Raw genomic sequence first — 26,639 nt, 5'->3', positions numbered from 1 at the left:
CGCCCAAAAAGCGCCGAGAAGGTCTCTGCACACGGCTCCCACTGCACTGAAATCATCGTTCCTTGACATGGCCGCATCAACATTGACCTGGGTAAGATTGTCAGGAGATGCCACCCGGTACATTCGTCTGGTTCGAGCTGTCCTGATGTCCTCTCTCGCCGGCTTGTCGAGGATCTATAGCTTAGTTAATAAGAGGAAATAAAGCAAGGAGTAGACAAGGGACTCTGGAAAATCTCCTTGTGGATTGCTTTTCGCGTAGCGATCCAAATAGCCCAAATAGTCACCACCAAACGAATGAACTACTCATGAGAGAGTAATCTCGATCATTGAGAAAATCCAGTTCTTGATGTTAGGATCCCTTTTAGCACATATGCTCAATCAACTCCTCTTGAGATAGCGCCCATACGGACCTGGCTATATTACATTCAATAATTAAGCGCGTGTCGCCAAGGGTGTGCAGCTTAGGCCTATCCGGCTTAGTAATTGGGTTCAGCCAATAGCAGACAGGGTGCCTCGGGCCGAACTCTGGAGGGATGAGCAGCAGCGCCTGCTGCGTGGCTCTGCCATTTTTTTAAAAACACCTTGAGAGGGGCAGGGACTCATGCATTTCATTAAGAAGAAGAGAATTGACCAGTTAATCGGGGATAATCGAGCAAAAACCCGACACACACACGCGATTAATAAGGGTCAATTGTGCGAAAACGCCGACCACATTGATTAAGGACAAGCATGAAGAAACCCCGGCCACATGATTGATGAAGGGACAATCATACAAAAACCCACAGCCATGACAGACCTCACCACCCTTGAAGCGCCGGAATGCCACCAACGCGGAGCAAAGCCGCAACGCCATCACATAGGGCCACCGCTGCACTGAAGCCCCGGGCTGCCACCCCGACATCCAACCTGCAAACTAAAGAGCACCATCTCGACGTTCTCCAAGTTGCCGATGAGACCAAATTAACAACACGACAAAAGCAAAGGCAACACACGCAGGCTCATTCTCCAAAAGAGACGCCCCCAAGGGAGGGGGGGGGCGACGAAGACACCGCCATCGCACGCTTCGGACAAACGGGAGCTAGATTTTCACCTGGAGAACCTAGGGATTTGGGGCAAGGGAGAGGTCAGAGTTCCACAGTGGCGACTCCAGGGGGGGACGAGGTCCAAAGACGCTGCCGCTGCCAGCATCGACCTGTTGGGAAACGTATTTGATAACAAAAAATTTGCATCTACGCACACCGAAGATCAATATGAAGATGCATTACGAGTTGGTATCACGATAGTTATCGTCACTGAGTTGTGGTGGAAGAAGAACGTGTCGGTGTAGATCGTACTTGGAGTCCCTTGAACCGTCGATGGACGATCCCGCTAACCGTCCACGAACAGTCCCTCAAATCTAAGACCGAATGCACGACCTCTCTACTTGGTTGCAAGCGTGCAGCCTTCACGATCTGGCAACGCTTCGCCGCCCAGAACTAATCATCACCGAGAATTAGAGGGAGGACATTAGAACCACACTTGGCTTCTAATTATGAGGATTAGAAGATCTATATCTAGCTCAAATTAGATCAACTAGGATCAACTAGAACTAGAACTAGAACTAGAGAAAACTAGAGGAGGCTCCAAAACTTGTGTATCTCCATAGAGCAAAAAACCCTAGTATATATAAGTTGGAGGGGAGGGAGAGGGCAGCCACCAAGGAGGGAAGGCCCCACCTTGGTGCGCCGGCCTAGGGGGAGGAGTTGGAGTCCTCCCCTAGTAGATTCGGCCTCCCCTTCTGGAAAGGGGCCGCACCACCTCCACTTGGGCCCTTGTGGCCCAAGTTACCTTCTCCGGTTTAACCTTTTAAGGTCCGTTGATATTAAATTTAATATAAAAGCCCTCTAGTCAATATTAGACCCTTCCCAAAAACATTTTCCACCTATATATTATTTATCGGTATTACCCGATACTCTCCGAAACCCTTTCGGTGACCCTGAAACGTTTCCAGATCCTCTCGAAACTATTTCGAATATTTATGAAACAATTCCACAAATATATTATTATCACTCCCGTCCTACTAACACTCTACAGATCATGATTGCCTTAAGCTTGTGACCCCGTAGGTTACTCATAGACATGAACGAAACCGTTTGTTCAATGACCGATAGCGGAACCGTGGACGTCTGTATCTATCCTTATGAGCACAAGAATGACATTCTATTGAAACTTTGGTTATCATGTGATGTTCCCTTTGCTTCGTGATACTTCACAAAACCCGGGATGCATCGGTATCCTCCCGAGTCATCACATGCTCACTATACCGTTATCCTCGTTACCTGTTTTGTTCTTCTTTCTCGTTGTCGTGTTCTGGCATCCTCGTGACGTAGTCACCTATGTCAGGACGGACAATGATGGATGCCCTCACACTGAGAGGCCCCTAAGAATATCTCTGCATCGTCGGAGGAGCAAATATCACTCTCGAGCTATCTAGTCCCTTGTCAACACTTTTCGATGAGCCCGTAAGTTGTCGTTATGATCACCGTGTTACAAGTGAGAAACCCCATAGTCCAACATATAGTAAGAAGTGACTATGATACTCTCATGGTTTAAGGAGAAAAATCATATATTAACACTCCATGTTATTACAATTGATTACAAACGATATAAACTCAATTCATAAGAGACAAGTTTGGGTCGATTCAATATGATCGTTCTTCCAACGTCATAATCTCAATGTTGTTTTAGGACTATCGTTTACACTCAAGGATATCTTAAGATCCGGAAAACATGATCACCAACAACACTTGAGCTAGTCCTAGAGGCAAGACTAGGAATCTTTTTATTTAACCGTTCCACGCGTGTATATGAGTTTTCCACTGAATCGCATATTCTAAAATCATAACAGTTAAAGCATAAAATACAAACTCTTTAATTATGAATATGAAAATATAATAATACAAATATTATAGCCTCTAGGGCATAATTCCAACACGACCATGGTCTAACCCAAGGTTTTTACCCGGAACGAGCCAACGAACAGCAGCCGCGCTCACACCCGAACATCCAAGTAGTCCCCACGTCCAAGCCAAGCCAATCCCGCCGGGCCAAAGCTCCTGGCCGCCGTCCACCACGCCAACCATAGCAGCCAGCCGCAGGATGACACCTCGCGTCGCCGAGCCGATGCCCACAACCCGGCGCCAGAAATGAACACACTGGGGCCACCCAGAGCGGCACCGCCCCACTGCCGTCCTCGATCCATGGCTCGCTGTCACACCACACATCCACGGGCACTAGCAAAGACTTCCACCGTTGCGGCGCCGCTGCGCCGCCATCCAAGAGCTGTAGCTTGCCGCCGCCAGCACAACTCCCCCGATTGAGGGAGGGGACCCTAGGAACTCCCCGCGCCCCCATAGCCGCACCACCAGAGCATCGCCATCACAGCACACCGGAGCGCCTCTATCGCCAGATCCGGGCGTCGGGCGCCAGATCGACGACGGCTGGCCTTAGCGCCGCCCCACACGCCCTAGCCGGGGAAAGGCAGGAACAATGCCGCCGCTGAGCCCGAGGACGTCGCCCCAGCTTGCCTGTGTCGCCAAGACGCAGTCGCCACCAGATGCAAGCCTCGATTCTGGGCTGAAGCCGCACGAAGCGCGATGAAGGGGCCCCGCCGCCATCGTCCGTCGGGCGGGCTATGCCCGTCGGCATCCTCCGGCGGCGACAGCTAGAGCGAGGGAGGGGGAGGAACGGGGGTGGCAGCTAGGTTATCGCCCGAGCCGTGCCCCGGGGAGCGACACGAGCGAGTGAGTAAATAAGTTTCTGCCATTTATTTCGGCTCCTAAAAAAATGCCATTCATTTTGACCTTTTTCTTATATTTTCCATTTTTAATAAAAGAATACTTTCCAACTTTTATGAATATTTTATAAATTTTCTTTATCATTTAAAAAATGCATGAAACTTTTTCTTAAATCCATGAACACCTCTATAAGACTCATATATTTTTAAATCAAATCATGAGCTATGCTCTAACTCATGAACATTTTATATTACATTTTTTTAAATTCATGTTTGAAAAAATTTGTGAATGGTAAAAAAATGGTTGAAATAAAAAAGTCGATTGAAAATCCGACCGAAATAAAGAAATGGCTGAACATACCGGAACTGAAAAAAGAAGCGCAACATGGGCTGTCGACCCAGCACGTGTTAGAGGGGATATTCTAAAAATAATGGGTTGAATAGGAGCTCTCATTGTGAAAGTACCATTCTTCTCCTGAGCATAAATGCACTTTGACCCATGAAAAAGAAAAATGAATAACAATAGAAATTCTGAAATTTTCCGAATTAAACATTGTTGAATGTTTTACATACATACATAGTTTCATGAGGAGAAAACGAGTTCGCAATGCTCTGGACAAAAAATATCAGTGCTTGAAAATGCATTCCAAAATAGTATTTTTGACATCGATTCGTTTTTTGGGCCAGAATATTTGGACATGTTTTTTCTTCAAAAAAATGCACGCATGTAAAAAATCTTCAATGTTTGTTGCCATTAAAAAAAATTCATTTTACACTTTTTTGTGTTTTTACTATTCATCAGGGAGCATTTGAGGTGTCTCGCTCTCTTGTTTGGAGCTGATGACGCAAGACATGAGGAGTAACATCGCTAAAGGTCTAGGCAATGCCCCATGTTGGGCCAATTGTTATGGAATTTTCTATTTGACAAGTTTTAAAAATTTATTGGGTTTAGGAAGAGGAAAAAAATATTAATGTTCACGCATATAAAAATCTACTGAATATCATATCCCGTGGTAACATCTACTCCGTCCATTCCAAAATATAGTGCGCCCGCGCTTCCGAGGTTCAACTTTGACCATAAATTTAACCAACAAGACCGACTGTGAAGGGAGCAAAAGTTATACCAATGAATTCGTATTCAAAAGAAGTTTTCAATTATATAATTTTTTCTCCCGACGCAGTCGGTCTCGTTGGTTAAATTTATGGTCAAAATTGAAGCACGGGAATAGAGGAAGCGCTATATTTTGAAACGAAGGGAGTACTGATTTTGCTATCGGCAAAGTACGCATTTGAAAAAAAGTTCACAACATATTTTAAATATATTCACACTTACTTTTGTATATTATGGTGCCAGATAGGAAAAGTACGCATTTAAGGTTGTTTAATGGGCCATGCAGCGCCGCACGAAGATAGCTTTAGATGGACGGTGTTTATCATGGCCCATTAAACAAGATACATTTGTTTATTCACATAAATTGTTCCTGGTATGAAAATATAAATATTCTTATATTCAAAAGAATTTTTTATGTATAATAAAAGTACTGTTCATTAGCATAAGAGTCAATGTTCATATATATCAAAAGAAACTTAATGTATTATTCAATCTTGGATTTATGAAGAAATACAAATTTCAAAGTAATAGTAAAAATATGCATGGATCTGTGAAAATAATAATAAAAGTAAAACACAGAATGGGGAATGTGAAAAATAAACACAGGAAAAGTAAATTAAAAAGGGAAAAAGATTAAAGAAAACATAAAAAAGTAAGGTACCAAAAATATAAAAATGGGAAAGGTAATAAAAAAATCTGGAAAATGAAACAACCAAAAAGCGGAAAACCAAAGTGAAAAGATCCAGATGGGTCGGTCCCATTAAGATATGTTGGGGGGGGGGGGGGGGGGGTTGTCTTCACGGATTACTTAGCGTCGGATTTTTGATAGTTTAGATACTTTGTACTCTCGTAGAGGATCGGCAGAAGAGAGGGGACATATAAACCTAGCCATTGGAGAGTGTTTAAGTCACAACTTATTTTAGTATTTGGAGAAAAATATGCAATTAGATTCATCTTAAGATGTAGTTTAATATGTTACATCTATGGACTTCAATAGCTGGCGAATATTCGCTGGGGAAGATGGCATTTGCGAATGATTTCTATGGCAATTTTAGCTATAGGGGGTGGCAGTTTCTTTAGACTAGCATGGGAATTCCTTCGTGGAAGACATTATTTTTAAAAAACTACCAAAAGATCTCAATCAAACGTTGTGAGGGCGTTCGCTGGGAGTTCCTTCCTAGCGAACGTTTGCCAGTTAGCATTTCTATACAACTATTTAGTAATAGAGGATAGGGCATATAAGCATTCCATCGATAAAGATTAAAAAGGACAAAAGGAATGTTGGAAATGCTACTCACTCGCATGGGAATATAAGCTTGGCAGAGAAACTTAGGTCATCAATGTAAGCACTGACATGTGTACAATATGCCACAAAAATATATGCCAAGAAAATTCATTCGACTGTGAATATTTTATGATATAGTACGGCACGGCACATTTTTCACCAATCAAATCGAAGGCCTAAAAATCCATTCCGACTAATGTTCCCATTCGTTGGAGAAGTCAAGTTGTGTTTTTATTCCCCGCCTGGTATCTCTGAGGTTTTGGGTTTATGTACTGCATGTGCGCAAGAAAAATCTGAGTATAGTAAAGAAACAAATGGAACTTGAATGCTAGTGACACCATGTCTGTTATAAGTGGAGAATTGTTCATATTGCTCTCCACAACCAATACAAGAGTTACGAAATCAAAAACAAAAAGAATTGATTTCACGTACACTTTTACTCTGCGTTCTTCCGCTTTACAAGACTAAGCACACTACAAAGTTGCAGTTTGGATCGATTAACCTTTTCGACCCAAGTCTCTAGTGTAAATATATATTTGTGCACTAGTAAAGTACATTTGGAGAGACCATATGGGCGGTGTGGACTGCCTACGCCCCATGGAAATCTTTTGCTTGGCGGGCCGCGGGCATGCTGTTACTCTATGGCATATCGTCGTGCCAGTCGCCATCTGAACAGCATGCATGCACCCGGAGAGTCAGCTCATCAGGGGTGTATCTTCACCCAAGCGGCTTTGCTCGGCACCCCCTTGACCAGAACGAACACCAAGTAGTAGCCTGGCGGCGCGAGCGTCGGCTTGGACGGCGTCTGGGCCGTGATCTTGTACTTGTTCCCTTCTGGCTTGAACGCGGTGACCTGCAGTACCAGCAGCCGCTGATTCTGCGAGAAGCCGTGTGTGGTGAACGGCGGCGCGTACATGGTCACCTTCATGTCGGCCTCGGTCACGGCTGGCCCGCGCGACGTGAACCTGAGCGTGAGCTTGTCCCCGTACTTCACCCCGTTCGCTGGGACCGACGCCAGGTCGATCTCCGGCCTGGTGGCGACAAGCTCCGGGGCGAGGTACGGCGGGGTGTACCGCTCGACGCGCACCTCCGTCGGGAAGTCGACGCCAGAGAAGTTGTAGGCCGAGTTGGTGTTGCCGCCGGCCACGAGCACGGTGGCGTCGGGCAGCACGGCGCTGCTGGAGTGGTACATGCGTGGGATGTTGGACGCGGCCAGGGCGCGGAACCGCGCGCCCCGTCGTTTCCGCGGAGAGTAGAGAAGCGGGGTCAGCACCGGTTCCCGGGCGAAAACCCACCCCGAGCAGCCCTGGGCGGCGCCGTTGAGCAGCAGGAGGTCTCCGGTGGGCAGTATGAGCATGTCGCCCATCACGCGGCCCACTGGCATGAAGTCGATCGCCCACCGCGCCCCGGGCTTAGACGGGTTGATGCGCCCGCAGTCCCGGAGCGCGTGCGGGAACTTGTTGGCCTCGCCGAGCTTGAAGGCTTCTTTGGGGGCGCCGCCGCACACTATCACCTCCGCGCTCAGCCTCTCACCGCGGCGGAGATCGAGGGGAAGCAGAGCGGACATGCCGGAGGCAGGGTAGTTCCGTGCACCGCCGTTGAGCTTCGGGAGCTCGCGGAGGACCTGCCCGTTCTGGGGGTCGAAAACGATGGAGCGGTCGTTGGCGAAGAGGAAGACGGTCCCCTCCGGGAGGAGGTGGACGAAGGGGTACAGGTTGTTCTCCACGTCATCTGTCGTTTGTTGAAGAAGCGGGAGGGGAGTGAATTGGGTGTTCAACTGGCCGGCGGCCGGGACGAACTCGTAGCTGAACGATCGCCGCCCGCCGACCACGATGAAGCGGCCGTCCGGGAGCACCTGCTGCGTTGCGTACCTGCGAGCTCATGCATGCAAAAACCAGTTGTAAATTCCTTCTTGATCATATCTGTTATACTACTGTCAATTAGTAGAGTATTACTTAATTCCACATATGAAAATTGGTTGATTAATATAGCTAGCTAAATCATGAAGCACGACTCTACTCATTAGCTAGCTAGACTATGTACGTAGGAGTACCATCTTCCTTCGGCCAAGGTATTGGGGAACTCGACCCAGTCGGCATTTCCTTGTGGGTTCAGGCGTCTCACAACCTTCACCCCTTCGAAGTAGCCGCCCGTTTGCACCAGCATGCCGTCCACGTCGAACGCTCCCGACGAGCACCACGTATCGGTTAAGATCTGCAGGCACGCTCCCGATGAACAGCATGCACGCGAGAAGCAAATCGGCGCGGCGAACAATCAGCCAAGCAAACCAACCTTGAGAGGCCGGACCGCGCCAGTGTTGTAATCGAACTCCACGGCGTGCGCCGAGCAGTCCATGCCGCCCGGCGGGTCGCTCCGGGGGTCGACGCGGCAGTTCCCTGCCGGCAGCTGCATGAGCGACGGCCCCGTCGTGGTCGTGTCGAACATGACGGCCTTGCCGTGCCGCATCACCGCCAGGTGCATCGCGGACACGCCCGCGTTCTCGCTCAGGATGTTCCACAAACCGGCGAATCCCCCGGCATTGTCCACGGGGAGCACCACCCTGTCCATGTTTGCCTTGGTGGGCGGGGACCTGTTCGGCACCCTCAAGAGTCCCACCTGCTGGCCCTGCGCCACCCCGACGACGGCGAGGGCGAGTAGCGCCGCGGCGAGGGCGCCAGGGCGGAGGAGCGGCGCCATTGTCAGAGAGAAGATGCCCCTCATTCTTCCTTCTTACGATCTTGTGGAGAATGGAATGGTGCACCCTCCCTTCCCTTTGTGCCCATTGTGTCGTCGCGAGCTTATAATTCTATACAGCGGGTGTGCCTTGTTTGGGTTGGGAGATTGGAGAAGCACGAGGAGCGCTCGTTCAAATATAGAAATTTCTGAACGGTGGCCGTGGTTCGCGCCAAAACCAGGAAAGAACAGAGGGCTTCTCTTTTACGCAGGTGAACCTATACAGCACTGCACGTGCTTGGTTTATTCTGGGAGCCTGGGACATGATTAAGATCATGGATAGAGTATGTTTTCATATGCACGTGGTAATTTGTTTGTTCAACTATAAGATTATCGCAATTGTTCGAGAAAGAGATATTTTCTCCATATTTGTTTATTTTAGAAAAGGAGGAAGACCTCCGGCCTCTGCATCTGGGCAATGCATGCAGCCACTTTATTGATATTCACAAAAGATCTTACAAAAAAATACAGCAGTAAGTCTGAAGCCACCATCTAGACAACATCTGTCGCTACTCCTATCCAGTTGATGGAAGGATGCTCATAGTCCGGGCCTAATACCACATACCTCGCAATCAAGCCTAACATCTAAGACCTGAGACCCCAACCAAGCCACTTACCAGGTACGGGGCACACACCGGTCCGGCGCCCTCTTAGAGGCCGCCGCCGCCAACTGCCACCATTCCATCTTTAGAGCTGTACTGACGCATCATCCTTGCCCGGTCTAGTTGCCGTCGACGCCACCACGGCGCCCAATAGCACCACCTCCCTGCGCGCGAACTACTGAGCACGTCGCGGTCGCTACCGGTACACCTCAGCAGCATGTCGCCAAGTACCACCAGCCGACACAACTTCAAGTCTTTGAAAGATCTGTCGTGCGTAGCACCTGCCGACCAGGCATGACACGGCGTAACACCTGTCGGCCAGGCATGACTTGACATCTCCACCGAAGCTCCATGCAAGATGAAGCCACTCCACCTCCTGCCTCTGACTTCCAGCGCTGCTCCACAAACGATGACTCCAAGCAAGAAACGACACTGCAGTGCCGCCATCGTCGGATCTGGAAAACCAGATTCTAGGGTTTCCCCCGGAGCAGCACGAATGCGTCGACAATAGTTACACGACGATGCCTTCATCAAGGTAACGACACAGAACGCCGCCATTACCTGCCATCGGCTCAGTTTTCACCGGCAACTATGTCTTCCCGACTCGCAACCGTAGTTAGATGATGGATCTCGAGATCTGCCCATCTAGCGTCAGGCCGACCACCTCCGGCGAAGGAGATGGCCACCACTGCCGCGTCTAGGGCCAGAGCCCCCGACGCCCTCGTGTTGCAGGTCCAACCAAGACGCCGCTTGACGTAGCCGGATTAGCGAAGATGCACGATTGCGTGTGGAGCGGCTCGTTGAAGCCCATCTGGGCCCAGATCGGGCGCCCTAGCTGCCGTCGCAGAGATCTCACCATCGCTGGCTCCAGCATGCCGACCCTGGTCGTCGTCGGCCTGCGCCACCGCCCTTGATTCGACCGGAGTAGAACACCACCACCTAGATCCAATTGCGGGCCTAGGAGGATTGTCGTCGCCGCCGCTACGGGCGTAGGCTTAGCCTGCGACACCCCTAGCGACGGCGGCGGGAGGTGGGGGCCGCTGGCGCCTACTGGAGGCGGCCGACGGGGTTTCCCCGGTGCGGGGTGGCGCTGCCCACGGGTTGGGGGGGGAGGAGGAGCTCAGCTACGAGATGTGTCTAAAATTGGGGGAGAATTTCACTTCCCCGGCCTCTGCACCAACTAGGGATGCATACGACCTTTTAAGTATGAGTACTAGGATTTTTAATCTCGGTTACGCACCGAGCCTAGTCCTCAATAAATGTGTGAGTACCAGGAAAGTCTGGTCCTCAAAAACTAGGACATGATTATGGTTGTGTAACTTTGAGAATATTATAATTTGCACTTAAATTGCATGTATATGCTCATATTGTACTCACTGATCAAACAACTAGATAAGAACGTTAGAGATTAATCATCCCTTGAAAGGCCGGAATTGACTAACATGTTAAGAGCATCTACAATGGTGCTATCTTCGGAGTGCCACATAAGATAAACAATGAGGTGGAGGAGAGAGAAATCATAAGAAATGATTATCTTCTCTTATTTAAGAGATGATCTCTTAGCACAATTATGTCTCATCATGTTTTTAGAAATTTCTAGTTATTGAAGATAAGACTAAGAGATAACCCATCGTAGGCATGATTTTATTGCCATCTCTTGATAAATAAGTTGAGAGGCAAAACATTAAGCCCCTATCTTTCTCTGTGTTCGACGGATGCCTTTTGTTCTAAAAATATGCTTTGATTACTAGCAATCATAGAAGACTATATGATAATTGAGTATGTGGAGCTCTTACTTAGACTTTGTTGAAAATAAGTTGAATTTCAATTGTTTGGTGACTAAGAACATATGTTGTTAAGTTTCAAAAGAATGCATTGTTTGAACCATAACATATGAATTGATTGCTACTTTATTATGATGAGTTTTATGAGAAACATTTGGTGTTATAATGCTAGGAAAAGTGATTGAAATTATCATAGATCAAACTTATACACTATGCTAGCATTCATACTTCATAAATTATTTCTTTTATCATTTACCTACTCGAGGATGAGCAGGAATTAAGCTTGGGGATGCTTATACGTCTCCAATGTATCTATAATTTATGAAGTATTCATGCCATGTGTGCAATAATTTCATATGGTTTTGGTATGGTTTGATTAGAACTAACCCGAACTGACACTGTTTTCAGCAAAAATGTTGTTTTTTGTGCAGAAATAAAAGTTCTCGGAATGGGCTGAAAATTTATGGTGATTTTTTATGGACAAAACTAGACCCCTAAAGCTTCTAGGAAGGACCGGAAGCCTCACGAGGAAGCGGCAAGCCTGGGGGGCGCGCCCTCCCTCCAGGGCGCGCCGGACAGGCTTGTCGCTCCCTCGTGGGTCCCCTTGACATGAGACCTACGCCAAAAATTCATATAAATACCCAAGATCCCAGAAAGAACCCTAGATGAGAAGTTCCGCCGCCGCAAGCCTCTATATCCATGAAAACTCAATCGGGACCCTGTTTTGGCACCCTGCCGGAGGGGGAAATCATCACCGGAGGCCATCTTCATCATCCCGGCAGCCACCATGATGAGGAGGGAGTAGTTCACCCTCGGGGCTGAGGGTATGTACTAGTAGCTATGTGTTTGATCTCTCTCTCTCTCTCTCTCTCTCTCTCTCTCTCTCTCTCGTGTTCTTGATTTGGCACAATCTTGATGTACCGCGAGCTTTGTTAATATAGTTTGATCATATGGTGTTTCTCCCTCTCTATCTGGTTGTGATGAATTGAGTTTTTACCTTTGAGGTTTCACTATTTTCGGATTGAATACTTTGTTGGATTTGAGAACACTTGATGTATGTCTTGCATCTGAATACACGTGGTGACAATGGGGTATTATAATAATTCACTTGATGTATGTTTTGGCACTCAACTTGCGGATTTCCGAGGTGACATTGGGGTAATCTATGCATAGGGGTTGATGCATGTTTTCGTCCTAGTTTCTCCGATAGAAATCTTGGGGCACTCTTTGAAATTCTTTGTGTTGGATTGAATGTTATGAATCTGAAGTTGTTTGATGCGTACCGTATAATTGACTCACGGATACTTGTGGTGACATGTGAGTATCTAGATGACATTAGAGTTAGTTGATGCATATCATATGGTGTTATTTTAGTACGAACTCTAGTACTGTTTGTGACACTTATAAGAATAGCTCAATAGATTGATCAGAAAGGGTAACTTTGAGGTGGTATCGTACCCTACAAACAATTTCATCTTATGTTCTCCGCTAGATAAGAACTTTGGAGTAATTCTTTGTCATGCGTTGAGGGATTGTTATATGATTCAATTATGTCAGCACTGCTGAGAGATTGCACTAGTGGAAGTATGAACCCTATGCCTTGTTTTCAAGCATTGCAATACTGTTTGTGCTCACTTTGCCACCTTGTTGTTTTTATATTTCCAGATTACAAAAACCAATATCTACTATCCATACTACACCTGTATCACCATCTCTTCTCCAAACTAGTGCACCTATACAATTTGCCATTGTATCGGGTGTGTTGGGGACACACGATATTTCTTGTATTTGGTTGCAGGATTGTTTGAGAGAGACCATCTTCATCCTACGCCTCCCACGAATTGATAAACTTTAGGTCATCCACTTGAGGGAAAATTGCTACTGTCCTACAAAACTCTGCGCTTGGAGGCCCAACACGAGTCTACAAGAATAAGTTGTGTAGTAGACATCACGGATCACGGAGGACATGGCCTTGTTGAATGGCATGATGGCCTTGAGGAACTTCCGCTTGATCCAACTATCATATGTATCCTTACTCCCATGATCTAGGAGTGAGATCGCGAGATTTGTGAACCTCCAGTAGAGCTCACGAGGATCCTCATCTTCATTCATCACAAACTCTTCAGCCTCATCAAGTATCACCTCAAAGTTGGAGCGTTGAATGCTCGAGCTCCCCTTGTACAAAGAAACAATGTGTTCCCATGCATCTTTTGTACGAGTGAATGGACACAAGTAAGCTAGCTCTTCGGGAGGCACTGCGACTTGAAGGATGAACAAGGCGAAGTGGTTGAATTGATTGTCCACCTCTTCTCTTGGGGTGAGGTTGTTTGGATCATGCGGGTAGAAGCCTTGTTCAATGATTCTCCAAAGATGTATTGAGCTCTGATTCAAATGAGACTTGATACGAAAAACCCAATTAGGAAAATCATTCTTCACAAGCTTAGGAGGAGAACCAAGGTTGTTAATATGAGGTGAGGGGACCGGTCCTCCATAGACCCGGGGAGGGGCAACTGCGGCATGGATGCTCGTCCCATTCTTTCCTTGAGGCATCTTATCTTTTTCACGACTAGTTCCCTCCTTACTGGACTTGGCATGCGAATCCGAGACGGTGAGATTAACTGATACGTCTCCATCGTATCTACTTTTCCAAACTCTTTTGCCCTTGTTTTGGACTCTAATTTGCATGATTTGAATGGAACTAACCTGGACTAACGTTGTTTTCAGTAGAATTGCCATGGTGTTAATTTTGTGCAGAAATAAAAGTTCTCGGAATGACCTGAAACTACACAGAGATCATTTTTGGAATAAATAAAAATATTGGCGAAAGAATTAACCAAAGGGGACCCACACCATGTCCACAAGGGTGGAGGGCGCGCCCTCCGTCCTTGTGGGTCCCACGAGGCTCCACCGACCTCAACTCCAACTCCATATATTCACGTTCAGGGAGAAAAAAACTAGAGAGAAGGATTCATTGGGTTTTACGATATGGAGCCACCGCCACCTCCTCTTCTTCCTCAGGAGGGCAGATCTGGAGTCCGTTCGGGGCTCCGGAGAGGGGAAATCGTCGCCATTGTCATCATCAACCATCCTCCATCACCAATTTCATGATGCTCACCGCTGTGCGTGAGTAATCTCATCGTAGGCTTGCTGGACGGTGATGGGTTGGATGAGATTTACCATGTAATCGAGTTAGTTTTGTTAGCGTTTGATCCCTAGTATCCACTATGTTCTAAGATTGATGTTGCTATGACTTTGCTATGCCTAATGCTTGTCACTAGGGCCCGCCATGATTTCAGATCTGAACCTATTATGTTTTCTTGAATATATTTGTGTTCTTGATCCTATCTTGCAAGTTATAGTAACCTACTACGTGTTATGATCCGGCAACCCCGGAGTGACAATAGTCGGGACACTTCCCGGTGATGACCGTAGTTTGAGGAGTTCATGTATTCACTAAGTGCTAATGCTTCGGTCCGACACTCTATTAAAAGGAGGCCTTAATATACCTTAGTTTCCAATAGGACCCCGCTGCCACGGGAGGGTAGGACAAAAGATGTCATGCAAGTTCTTTTCCATAAGCACGTATGACTATATCCGGAATACATGCCTACATTATATTGATGAATTGGAGCTAGTTCTGTGTCACCCTATGTTATAACTGTTGCAAGATGAATGCCATCCGACATAATTATCCATCATTGATCCATTGCCTACGAGCTCGTTTCATATTGATCTTTGCTTCGTTACTTTTCCGTTACCACTGTTACGATTGCTATAAAACTGATAGTGTTACTTTTGCCACCGTTACCGTTACTTCCCTACTACTTTGCTACTAAATACTTTGCTGCAGATATTAAGTCTTTCAGGTGTGGTTGAATTGACAACTCAGCTGCTAATACTTGAGAATATTATTTGGCTCCCCTTGTGTCGAATCAATAAATTTGGGTTGAATACTCTACCCTCGAAAACTGTTGCGATCCCCTATACTTGTGGGTTATCAAGACCTTTTTGTGGCACCATTGCCGGGGAGCATAGATCCTTTCTCCGAGTCACTTAGGATTTATATCTTTTGATCACAATGAGGAGTTTGAAAGATCAAAGAACCAAGATTTTTCCCTCAACTACGAGGGGAGGTACGGAACTGCCATCTAGTTCTGCACTTGATTCTCCTTCTGTTTTGAGTAAACTTGCGACACTTACACCTGCTATTGATTCTGATATGTCACATGTTATTGATGATTCCATTTCTTCTATGCATGATTCTTATGATGATACTACTTCTCTGCTCGATAATACTGTGCCACTAGGTGAATTTCTTGATGAACAACTTGCTAGGGTTAGAGAGAACGAAATTACTGAAACTGAGGATATTATTGAAACTGAAGATTATGATTCTCCCCCTAGATATGAATTGCCTATTGTACCTGAGGGTTATGTTATAGATAAATAAACTGCTAGAGACTTGTTTGCTTGCAATGATAGAGACGATCTTAAAAAACCGCTAGCTTAGCTGAAAGAAAAGTCTTTGAATGCTAGAATGAAATATGATCCCACTTTTGCTACTTCACCTATCTTTGTTACTGATAAGGATTATGAATTCTCTGTCGATCCTGAGTTAATTACTTTGGTTGAATCTGATCCTTTCTATGGTTATGAATCTGAAACTGTTGTGGCACATCTTACTAAATTAAATGATATAGCCACCATATTTGCTCATGAGGAAATTTTTTGCTATTACTATATTCTTAAGTTGTTTCCTTTCTCATTAAAGGGTGTTTCTAAGTTATGGTTTAATTCTCTTGCTCCTAGTTGTGTGCGTAGTCCCCAGGATATGATTTACCACTTCTCTGCAAAATATTTCCCCGCTCATAAGAAACAAGCTGCCTTAGGGGAAATATTTAACTTTGTACAAATTAAAGAAGATAGTCTCCCGCAAGCTTGGGGAGGCTTCTCCAATTACTTAATGCTTGCCTGATCATCCTCTCAAGAAAAATGAAATACTTGATATCTTTTATAATGGACTAACCGATGCTTCCAAAGACCACCTGGATAGTTGTGCTGGTTGTGTTTTCAGGGAAAGAACTGTTGAGCAAGCTGAATTGCTATTGAATAATATATTGAGTAATGATAATGATTGGACACTTCCTGAACCAACTCCTAAGTCAACTCCGAAGAAAAGGGGTATTCTATTTCTCAGTCCTGAAGGTATGCAAGAGGCAAAGAAATCTATGAAAGAAAAAGGAATTAAAGCTGAATATGTCAAGAATCTACCACCTATTGAAGAAATACATGGTCTTGATAACCCGACACAGGTAGTAGAGGTAAACTCTCTCCATAGATTTGATGAAGGTGATATTCCTCATAATAAATCTGCTAGTCAATGCTTGGATGAGTTTGATAATTTTATTGTTAGACAAGAAAATTTCAATGCTCATGTCAGTAGACAACTGAAACATAATGCACAAATGCTTGACCACTTGGGTGATTATATGAGTAGAGCAGTTAACGATCTTAAGCTTATTAGTAAGCATGCTTCCATGGTTACAACTCAAGTAGAAGAAGTACTTAAGGCACATGATGAATTTCTTAATGAGTAAAATAGTAAGAATAATGATAATGCTGTTAGGGTTATGACTAGAGGTGGTAAAATGACCCAGGAACCTTTGTATCCTGAGGGCCATCCTAAGAGAGTTGGGTAAGATTCTCAGAGAACTAATACTGATGCACCTAGTCGTTCTAATAAAAAGAAAAAGAAAACTGATAGGACTTTGCATGCTTCTAGTGAACCTGTTATAGACACACCTGAGAATCCCAATGATATTTGTATTTCTGATGCAGAGACACAATCTGGCGATGAACATGAACCTAGTGATAATGTTAATAATTATGTTCATGTTGATGGCCAACCTAGTAATGATAATGATGTAGAGATTGAATCTGATGTTGATCTTGATAACCCACAACCAAAGAATCAATGTTATGATAAGAGAGACTTCGTTGCTAGAAAACATGGTAAAGAGAGAGAACCATGGGTTCAGAAACCCATGCCCTTTCCTCCTAAACCATCTAAGAAAAAGGATGATGAGGATTTTGAGCGCTTTGCTGAAATGATTAGACCTATCTTTTTGCGTATGTGTTTGACTGATATGCTTAAAATGCCTCCTTATTCTAAGTATATGAAAGATATTTTTACAAATAAAAGAAAGATACCAGAAGCTAAAATTTCCAACGTGCTTGCTAATTATACTTTTAAGGTTGGAAGACCAAAGAAACTTGGAGATCCAGGAGTACCAACTATACCATGCTCCATTAAAAGAAACTATGTTAAAACTGCTTTATGTGATCTTGGAGCCGGTGTTAGTGTTATGCCTTTCTGTTTATATCGTAGATTTGAATTGAATAAGTTGACACCTATTGAAATTTCTTTGCAAATGGCTGATAAATCAACTGCTATACCCATCGGTATTTGTGAGGATGTGCTTGTTATGGTTGCAAACGTTACTATCTTAACGGACTTTGTTATTCTTGATATCCTCGAGGACGACAGTATGTCCATCATCCTTGGCAGGCCCTTTTTGAACACTGTAGGGGATGTTATTGATTGCAACAAAGGCAATGCCACTTTTCATGTTAATGGTAATGATCATATGGTACACTTTCCGAAGAAACAACCTCAAGTTCATAGTATCAATTCTATTGGAAAAATTTCAACTATTACTATTGGAGGTTTTGAATTCCCTCTTCCTACTGTCAAAAAGAAATATGATATTCTTATTGTTCTGGACATGCATATCCCCGTTGAGATAACTTAGTGTCATTTGAAAATTCTCCGGTTTCATGTCATTCGGAAGAAGTTTGTTAATAAGACTTGATCAACCTTGTTAATGGATTCCTTTTGATCAGCATGAGATGGATGAATTTAGAAAGCACAAATCTCTGTACCCATCTTTTACTTTCTGTTATTTAGATTAAATAAAGGAAAAATAGTATTTTCTGTCTGTTTTTTGATTATCCATGCAACAAAAAATGTCTCGAAAATAAAATTTCTCCAAATGCCCTGAAAATCTAGTATGATTTTTTATAAAATATTTGAGAATTTCTGGTACTGAGAACACACCAGGGGGCCTCACCAGTGGGCCACAAGGGTGGAGGGCGCGTCCACCCCCTGGGGCGCGCCCCTACCTTGTGGGTCCCACGTGGGTCCCCTCCACTTATTCCAGCACCCATCCACTTCGTCTTCCTCTAGAAAAAATCATCCCGTAGCTCAAACTCGTGTTCTTGCTCATTTTGCTGCCATTTTCGATCTCCTTGCTCAAAGCTCCTTTCGCAAAACTGCTTTCGGGGATTGTTCTTCGGTTTGTGCCTCTTCCAATGGTCCAATTAGTTTTTGTTCTAGTGCTTTATTTATTGCAAATTTTTGCTGCTGTGGTGACCTTGTTCTCGAGCTTGCATGTCAAATTTAAATGGTCCAAAGTAGTTTTGATGCATGATTTAGCCTCTAGGCACTTGTAGGAGTAGTTGCTATCAATTTTGTTGAGTTTGGTTCACTTTTATTTTGAGTCACTAAATTTTTTAGAATTTTTTCAGAGGAAGAAAAATGTCCAGGAAAATGTACCAAGGTGGTTCTTCGAGGAAGCAAGCACCGAGGCTCGCGATACGTGAGCCGGACCTAGAACCACCAAGGGAAGCTCAAGTGCAGCCTTGTGAATGGCCATCGGATGAATTCATGGTTCATGCAGGTTTCAAGGATGAGTTTTAGGCATACATACAAAATGCCGACCTTGAGGACTTCGTGTCAGACAAGTGCCAACAATACTATTACCTCACCGATTCCTTTGTGCGGAGGTTTGAGTTTTCATCTAAGCGCAATACCCATACTATCATGTTTGATCTCTAAGATAAATCTTATACCATGGACTTAGAAGATTTTAGTGATGCATGCAAAATTCCAAAGTGGGCTATTCTTAGTGAGCCTCACAAATCTGAATACAATGATTTCCTTGCTAGCATCACCATGGGAGAACTAGAAATACCACACAAGCCACCATAGGGAGCATTCACTTTCCTTCCATACATTATTCTGCTCTCTTTTTAGGTAGATACATTAACGGTAAACATGATCACTGCCACCTTTGCGTTCCAGATCTTATTATCCTCAAGTGTGCGGTGTTAGGTGACAAGCGATATAACTGGGGGCCATTATTGCGAGGAGGTTACATCTTAATGCTAAAGAGGGAGATTTATTTGGTGGGATTTATGCAACTCGTTTAGCTAATTATCTTAGAGTACCCATTAGAGGTAATGACAAAGAGTCGCCACCCGCTTTTATAGATTATAATGCTATGGTACGCTACCAGTTTCTTGAGAGGAACAAACAGTCCCTCCAGTACCGATTAATCTTTGACAGATGGTGTGTCGTCCATATTACCCTTCCTGGTCCTGCCTTCTTTAACTTTCAGGTAAATGGGAGATAATTTATAACTAGAGAGGAGGCAAACAAGTATGAGAAAGTAGCGGAGGCCGCTCGCCTCCAGGAGGCAGCTCGCCAAGCGGTAGCTACCGCAGCACAATACGACCCCAACTATGATTTCGGATATCATCCGGGCCAGTGGTGGCCCTAGACCAACTTACGCCAAAAGCCTAAGCTTGGGGGAGTACGTATTTCTCACCGACATTACATTCATGTTCACACACTCATTTCAGTTGTCCGTGTTCACACTTTTTCATTGTATTATCCATGTTATTTTATTTTCCTTTTTCCCGCTTTCTTCTTGTGTGTTTGAAAAACTTTAAGAAAAACCAAAAAAATAGTTGTAGTTTAGTATTCTTTGCATGCTTAGTTGTAGTATTAAGAATAAAACCCAAAAAGATTTCTCGTTCTTCTTTTGCTTGTTGGGAGCTTTCCCGTGTAAATAGTTTGTCTCGTTCTTGTTTTACTTTCTTCAGAAAAACAAAAACTCCAAAAACATCCCAGTGTGTTTCTTTGAAATTATTTTCCTTCCTTTGGGGGTCGAGAGGATAAGACCACGATGAAAATTTTGAGTGGCTCTCATTTGCATTATTGTTGATCTAACAAAGAGCCCATATTACCTAGTCTTCTCCTTTGAATAAATGTTTGCAGATTCCAGCTTAGTCCAATGCACGTGCACTATTATTACTATCCACACCGTTCGGTCGTGCAAGTGAAAGGAAATAATGACGATATATGATGAAATGATTGAGATGAGGAAAAGCTAGTATGAACTCGACCTATCTTGTTTTTGTAAATATGGTTAGTTCATCGTTCCTGATTCAGCCTATTATGAATGAAACATGTTTGCAATGACAAATAGAGATTATAGTTAGTCATGCCATGCTTAATTATCTAGGAGTTTATAATGGTTTACCTTGCGTGCCAACATGCTTTTAAAATGGTTGTGATGTAGTATGATAGGAGGGTATCCTCCTTTGAATGATTCGAGTGGCTTCACTTGGCACATGTTCACGCATGTAGTTGAAACAACATCAACATAGCCTCTACGATATTTATTTTCATGGTGATTTATATCCTACTCATGCTTGCACTCAATGTTGGTTAATATCAATGCATGTTTATGACTGTTGTCGCTCTCTAGTTGGTCGCTTCCCAGTCTTTTTCTAGCCTTCACTTGTACTAAGCGGGAATACTGCTTGTGCATCCACTTCCATAAACCCAAAGTTGTTCCATATGAGTCCACCATACCTACCTATATGCGGTATTTACCTGCCGTTCCAAGTAAATTTGCATGTGCCAAACTCTAAACCTTCAAATGATAATCTGTTTTGTATGCTCGAATCGCTCATGTACCAACTAGGGATGTCAATATCTTCCATGATAGGTGGGTTATTCTCACGATGAGTGGACTCTGCTCATCAGTCACGAGAAAATGGCTAGTAACCGGGATGCCCAGTCCCATGCTCAAATCAAATCAAAATATAATTGCAAACAAAACCCCCGCAGGAGTGTTGTTAGTTGGACGGTACCCGTTGTTTTGGACCAGCTGTGGAGTGTGCTTGTTGGTGGTGGGGGAGTATAAACTTTATCATTCTGTTTGGGAACCGCCTATAATGTATCTAGTATGGAAGATACCAAGATCTCTTGGTTGTTAAGTTGACAATGAAAGCATGCCGCTCAAAATATTATTTATCTCTGCTTTAAAAACTCGAGCTCTGGCACCGCAGCAAATCCCTGCTTCCCTCTACGAAGGGCCTATCTATTTACTTTTATCGCTGTGTCATCATCTTCTTATAGAAAGCCGCAGTTAGAGAGCACCACTGTCATTTGTATGAATTTTTATTAATTTATATTGAGTATGACTGTGACTGGATCTCTTTTACCATGATTTACAATGTCTAGTCAGTCCTTGATCTTCAGGGGTGCTCTGCATTTATGTTTTTCAGCCTTAGAAAGGGCTAGCGAGATACCATCTTGTTATATCATACCATGATTGTTTTGAAAAAGTGTTGTCATCCAAGATTTATTATTATTGCTCGCTAGTTGATTATGCCATTGATATGAGTAAATGTGGGACCTAAATGTTATTGTGAATATGGTAAGTTCATGATTTTTGTTGAAAACTTGCATGCTGGCTTTACATATTTGCAACAACAAGATCAAACAGAGTTGTAAAAGTTTTTCTTTATCAGTTTCAGTTTGTCAACTGAATTTCTTGAGGAAAAACAATGAGTTAAGCTTGGGGAGTTGATACGTCTCCATCGTATCTACTTTTCCAAACTCTTTTGCCCTTGTTGACTCTAATTTGCATGATTTGAATGGAACTAACACGGACTGGCGCTGTTTTCAGCAGAATTGCCATGGTGTTATTTTTGTGCAGATTTTTTTTTCTCGGAATGACCTGAAACTTCACGGAGATCATTTTTGGAATAAATAAGAAATATTGGCGAAAGAATTAACCAAAGGGGACGCATACCCTGTCCACAAGGGTGGAGGGCGCACCCACCCCCTGGGGCACGCCCTCTGTCCTTGTGGGTTCCGTGAGGCTCCACCGACCTCAACTCCAACTCCATATATTCACGTTCAGGGAGAAAAAACCCAGAGAGAAGGATTCATCGCGTTTTACGATACAGAGCCGCCGCCATCTCTTATTCTTCCTCGGAAGGGAAGATCTGGAGTCCGTTCTGGGCTCCGGAGAGGGGAAATCGTCGCCATCGTCATCATCAACCATCCTCCATCACCAATTTCATGATGCTCACCGCTGTGCGTGAGTAATCTCATCGTAGGTTTGCTGGACGGTGATGGGTTGGATGATATTTACCATGTAATCAAGTTAGTTTTGTTAGGGTTTGATCCCTAGTATCCACTATGTTCTAAGATTGATGTTGCTATGACTTTGCTATGCCTAATGCTTGTCACTAGGGCCCGAGTGCCATGATTTCAGATCTGAACCTATTATGTTTTCTTGAATATATTTGTGTTCTTGATCCTATCTTGCAAGTTATAGTCACCTACTACGTGTTATGATCCGGCAATCCCAGAGTGACAATAGTCGGGACACTTCCCGGTGATGACCGTAGTTTGAGGAGTTCATGTATTCACTAAGTGCTAATGCTTTGGTCTGGTACTCTATTAAAAGGAGGCCTTAATATCCCTAGTTTCCAATAGGACCCCGCTGCCATGGGAGGGTGGGACAAAAGATGTCATGCAAGTTCTTTTCCATAAGCACGTATGACTATATCCGGAATACATGCCTACATTATATTGAAGAATTGGAGCTAGTTTTGTGTCAGCCTATGTTATAACTATTGCAAGATGAATGCCATCTGACATAATTATCCATCATTGATCCATTGCCTACGAGCTCGTTTCATATTGATCTTTGCTTTGTTACTTTTCCGTTGCCACTGTTACGATTGCTACAAAACTGCTACTGTTACTTTTGCCACCATTACCGTTACTTCCATACTACTTTGCTACTAAATACTTTGCTGCAGATATTAAGTCTTTCAGGTGTCGTTGAATTGATAACTCAGCTACTAATACTTGAGAATATTCTTTGGCTCCCCTTGTGTCGAATCAATAAATTTGGGTTGAATACTCTACCCTCAAAAACTGTTGCGATCCCCTATACTTGTGGGTTATCAAGATTAACCACTTGCAACGAACCGGTAGAAAGTTTAAGACCCTCAAGTAATTCCTTAAACAAGGATTTGACCTCGGTCGTCATAGAAGTCCTAAGTGAGGCCATAGCCTCATTTAGGTCTTCTTGAGTGACCGTGGCCACCGCATCAGCTGTGGGAAGACCTTCCCCACTAGACCCGTCGTCAACCATACTCTTTAGGCAGTTAAGCTCTTAAAAAGAGACGAGGCTCTGATACCAATTGAAAGGATCATTATGCTTTACTAGAGGAGGGGTGGTGAATAGGCAACTACCAATTTTTAGCTTTTCTTAACAAATTAGGTTTAGCAACAAATAGGTTGTCTAGATATGCAGATAGGTGAACCTATATGATGCTAACAACAACAACAACAACAACAACTCGTATTGTGTTGTATCTCTCGCAACAACAACAACAACAACAACAACACAAGCAAAAGCGAGGGATACAACACAATACGAGCTTGCACAAAGTAAAGGTAAGAGATAACCATAAGTGGAGCCGATGAAGACGAGGATGTATTACCGAAGTTCCTTCCCTTAAGGGGGGGAGTACATCTCCGTTGGAATAGTGCGAAGGAACAATGCTCCCCAAGAAGCCACTAGGGCTACCGTATTCTACTCACACCATCACACAATGCAAGATGTCGTGGTTCCACTCATGGTGCCCTTGAAGGCCGCAACCGAACCTTTACAAACAAGGTTGGGGAAATCTCCACAATTTAATTGGAGGCTCCCATTCCCAACACAACCACGAAACTTCACCACATTGGATTTGGCTCCAGGGTGACCTCTTCCGTCTAGAGTGCTCAAACACCCAAGAGTAACAAGATCCTCAAGGGATTAGTGGGGTGAATCGAATATTGATACGTCTCCAACGCATCTATAATTTTTGCTTGTTCCATGCTGTTACATTATCATTATGGGATGTTTTACAATCATTTTATAGCAACTTTATATCATTTTTTGGGACTAACCTATTGACATAGTGCCCAGTGCCAGTTCCTATTTTTGCTTGTTTTTTACTTTGCAGGAAATCCGTACCAAACGGAGTCCAAACGCAGTGAAAATTTTTGGAGAATTTTTCTGGATCAAAAGACACCCATTGGTCCAAACAAGTACCAGAGGGGGGCTCCGAGGGGAGCACAACCCACCTGGGCACACCTGAGGGCCCAGGCGCACCCTGGTGGGTTGTGCCCACCTCGGCCACCTCCCACACCACCTCTCCGCTCTATAAATACCCCGAAAATCCAAAAACCCTAGGGGAGTCGACGAAACACAATTCCAGACGCTGCAAGTTCCAGAACCACCAGATCCAATCTAGACACCATCATAGAGGGGTTCATCATCCTCATTGGTGCATCTCCGATGATGCGTGAGTAGTTCATTGTAGACCTACGGGTCTGTAGGCAGTAGCTAGATGGCTTCCTCTCTCTCTCTTTTGATTCTCAATACAATGGTCTCTTGGAGATCTATTTGATGTAACTCTTTTTGCAGTGTGTTTGCTGGGATCCGATGAACTTTGAGTTTATGATCAGATCTATTTTATCCATGCAAGTTATTTGAGTTTTGATCTCTTATATGCATGATTGCTTATAGCCTCGTATTTCTTCTTCGAATCTTTGGTTTAGTTAGGCCAACTAGATCGATTTTTCTTGCCATGGGAAGAGGTGCTTTGTGATGGGTTCGATCTTACGGTGCTTGATCCCCATGAAAGAAGGGGACATGACACGTATGTATCGTTGCTATTAAGGATACCAAGATGGGGTCTATTCCTACATGAATAGATCTTGTCTACATCATGTCATCGTTCTTATTGCATTACTCCGTTTCTACATGAACTTAATACATTAGATGCATGCTGGATAGCAGTCGATGTGTGGAGTAACAGTAGTAGATACAGGCAGGAGTCGGTCTACTAATCTTGGACGTGATGCTTATATAATGATCATTCCCTGGATATCGTCATAATTATTTGAAGTTCTATCAATTGCACAACAGTAATTTGTTTACCCACCATATGCTATTTTTCTCGAGAGAAGCCACTAGTGAAATCTACGGCCCCGGGGTCTTTTCTCTATCATATTTGCTCTCCGATCTATTATTTGCCACTTTTATTTTCAGATATATTATTCAAAAAACACAAAAATACCTTGCTGCATTTTTTGTCATTTGTTTTATTTCGCGTTTCCGCGAGATCTACTTATCCACTCTACTACAAACCAATCTATCTTTTACCCGGGAGGGATTGACAACCCCTCTTACGCATGGGGTTGCAAGTATTTGTTCTTTGTGTGCAGGTACTGTTTACATAGTGTTGCATGGTTCTCCTACTGGTTCGATAACCTTGGTCTCATCACTAAGGGAAATACCTACCGCAGCTGTGCTACATCATCCCTTCCTCTTCAGGGAAAATATTGACGCGGACACGAGCCATCAAATATCTATTGGTGGAAGTGTTGACCGGGGCCCTCTCAACCAAACCCTAGAAAATGAACAAGATTGGTTGGCTAGGGAGAGAGATCGAGTGAAAATGCAGCTTTGAGAAACAATGAAGTTTGAGGAAGAAAGAGGTAAGTCTTCTTGGGGAAGAACACCCCCTATTTATAGTGGGAAGAAAGCCAACCGTTTTCTTGCACTTAGCTAGAACACAAGCGGTACTACCGCTCAGATGAGGGGTACTACCGCTCAGATGAGGGGTACTACTGCTAGGGCGGTAGTTCGTAAGCCAAATGCATGGGTAGAGTGCCCGAAGGCGGTAGTGCCACCGGAGTGGTACTACCGCTCGCCCGAGCGGTACTACCGCTTAGGGTGCATTAGATAGGAACTCATGGTAGTAGGTGGAGTACAACGGCAGTCGTACTACCGCCCTACTGCCACACTGATGCAAACCAGTCCAGGAGGCCTCGAATAAGCGGTAGTCACAACAGTAGTGAAAGGGCGGTAGTGCCGCACGAAAGCGGTACTATCGCTTTACTACAGCGCCACTTCCGCTTATGTTCTGAAGCTATGGGGAGACCGGGGGAAGTGGGGCGATAGTAGGGCCGGAAGTACCGCAAGCGGTACTACTGCTCTACCTTCGCTCAGCTGCCGCTGAGTGCATAGGAGCAACAGAGCGCATCATATAAATGGTAGTAGCCATGGCACTGAACGACGACAGTACGCACAAGCGGTACTTTCGCTGCCCAGAGCGGAACTACCGCTGCCCAGAGCGG

At 44.4% G+C, this 26,639-nt stretch overlaps 1 protein-coding gene across 1 annotated transcript; it reads right to left on the bottom strand.

Annotated features, from left to right (window-relative positions):
- Positions 1-6,515: 6,515 nt before the first annotated feature.
- LOC123074693 (aldehyde oxidase GLOX) lies at positions 6,516-8,942 on the bottom strand. Its single transcript, XM_044497469.1, has 3 exons — positions 8,464-8,942; positions 8,225-8,385; positions 6,516-8,042 (listed from the first exon to the last, which is right to left on the bottom strand). The coding sequence occupies exons 1-3, from the start codon at positions 8,890-8,892 to the stop codon at positions 6,875-6,877; spliced, it is 1,758 nt and encodes a 585-aa protein (XP_044353404.1). The 5' UTR covers positions 8,893-8,942; the 3' UTR covers positions 6,516-6,874.
- Between the last annotated feature and the right edge of the window lie 17,697 nt (positions 8,943-26,639).

This window comes from Triticum aestivum, chromosome 3D, assembly GCF_018294505.1.
Source record: "Triticum aestivum cultivar Chinese Spring chromosome 3D, IWGSC CS RefSeq v2.1, whole genome shotgun sequence".
Taxonomy (NCBI): Eukaryota; Viridiplantae; Streptophyta; class Magnoliopsida; order Poales; family Poaceae; genus Triticum; species Triticum aestivum.
The sequence above is the reverse complement of the archived record's forward strand: the minus strand, read 5'-3'. Positions and strand labels throughout refer to the sequence as shown.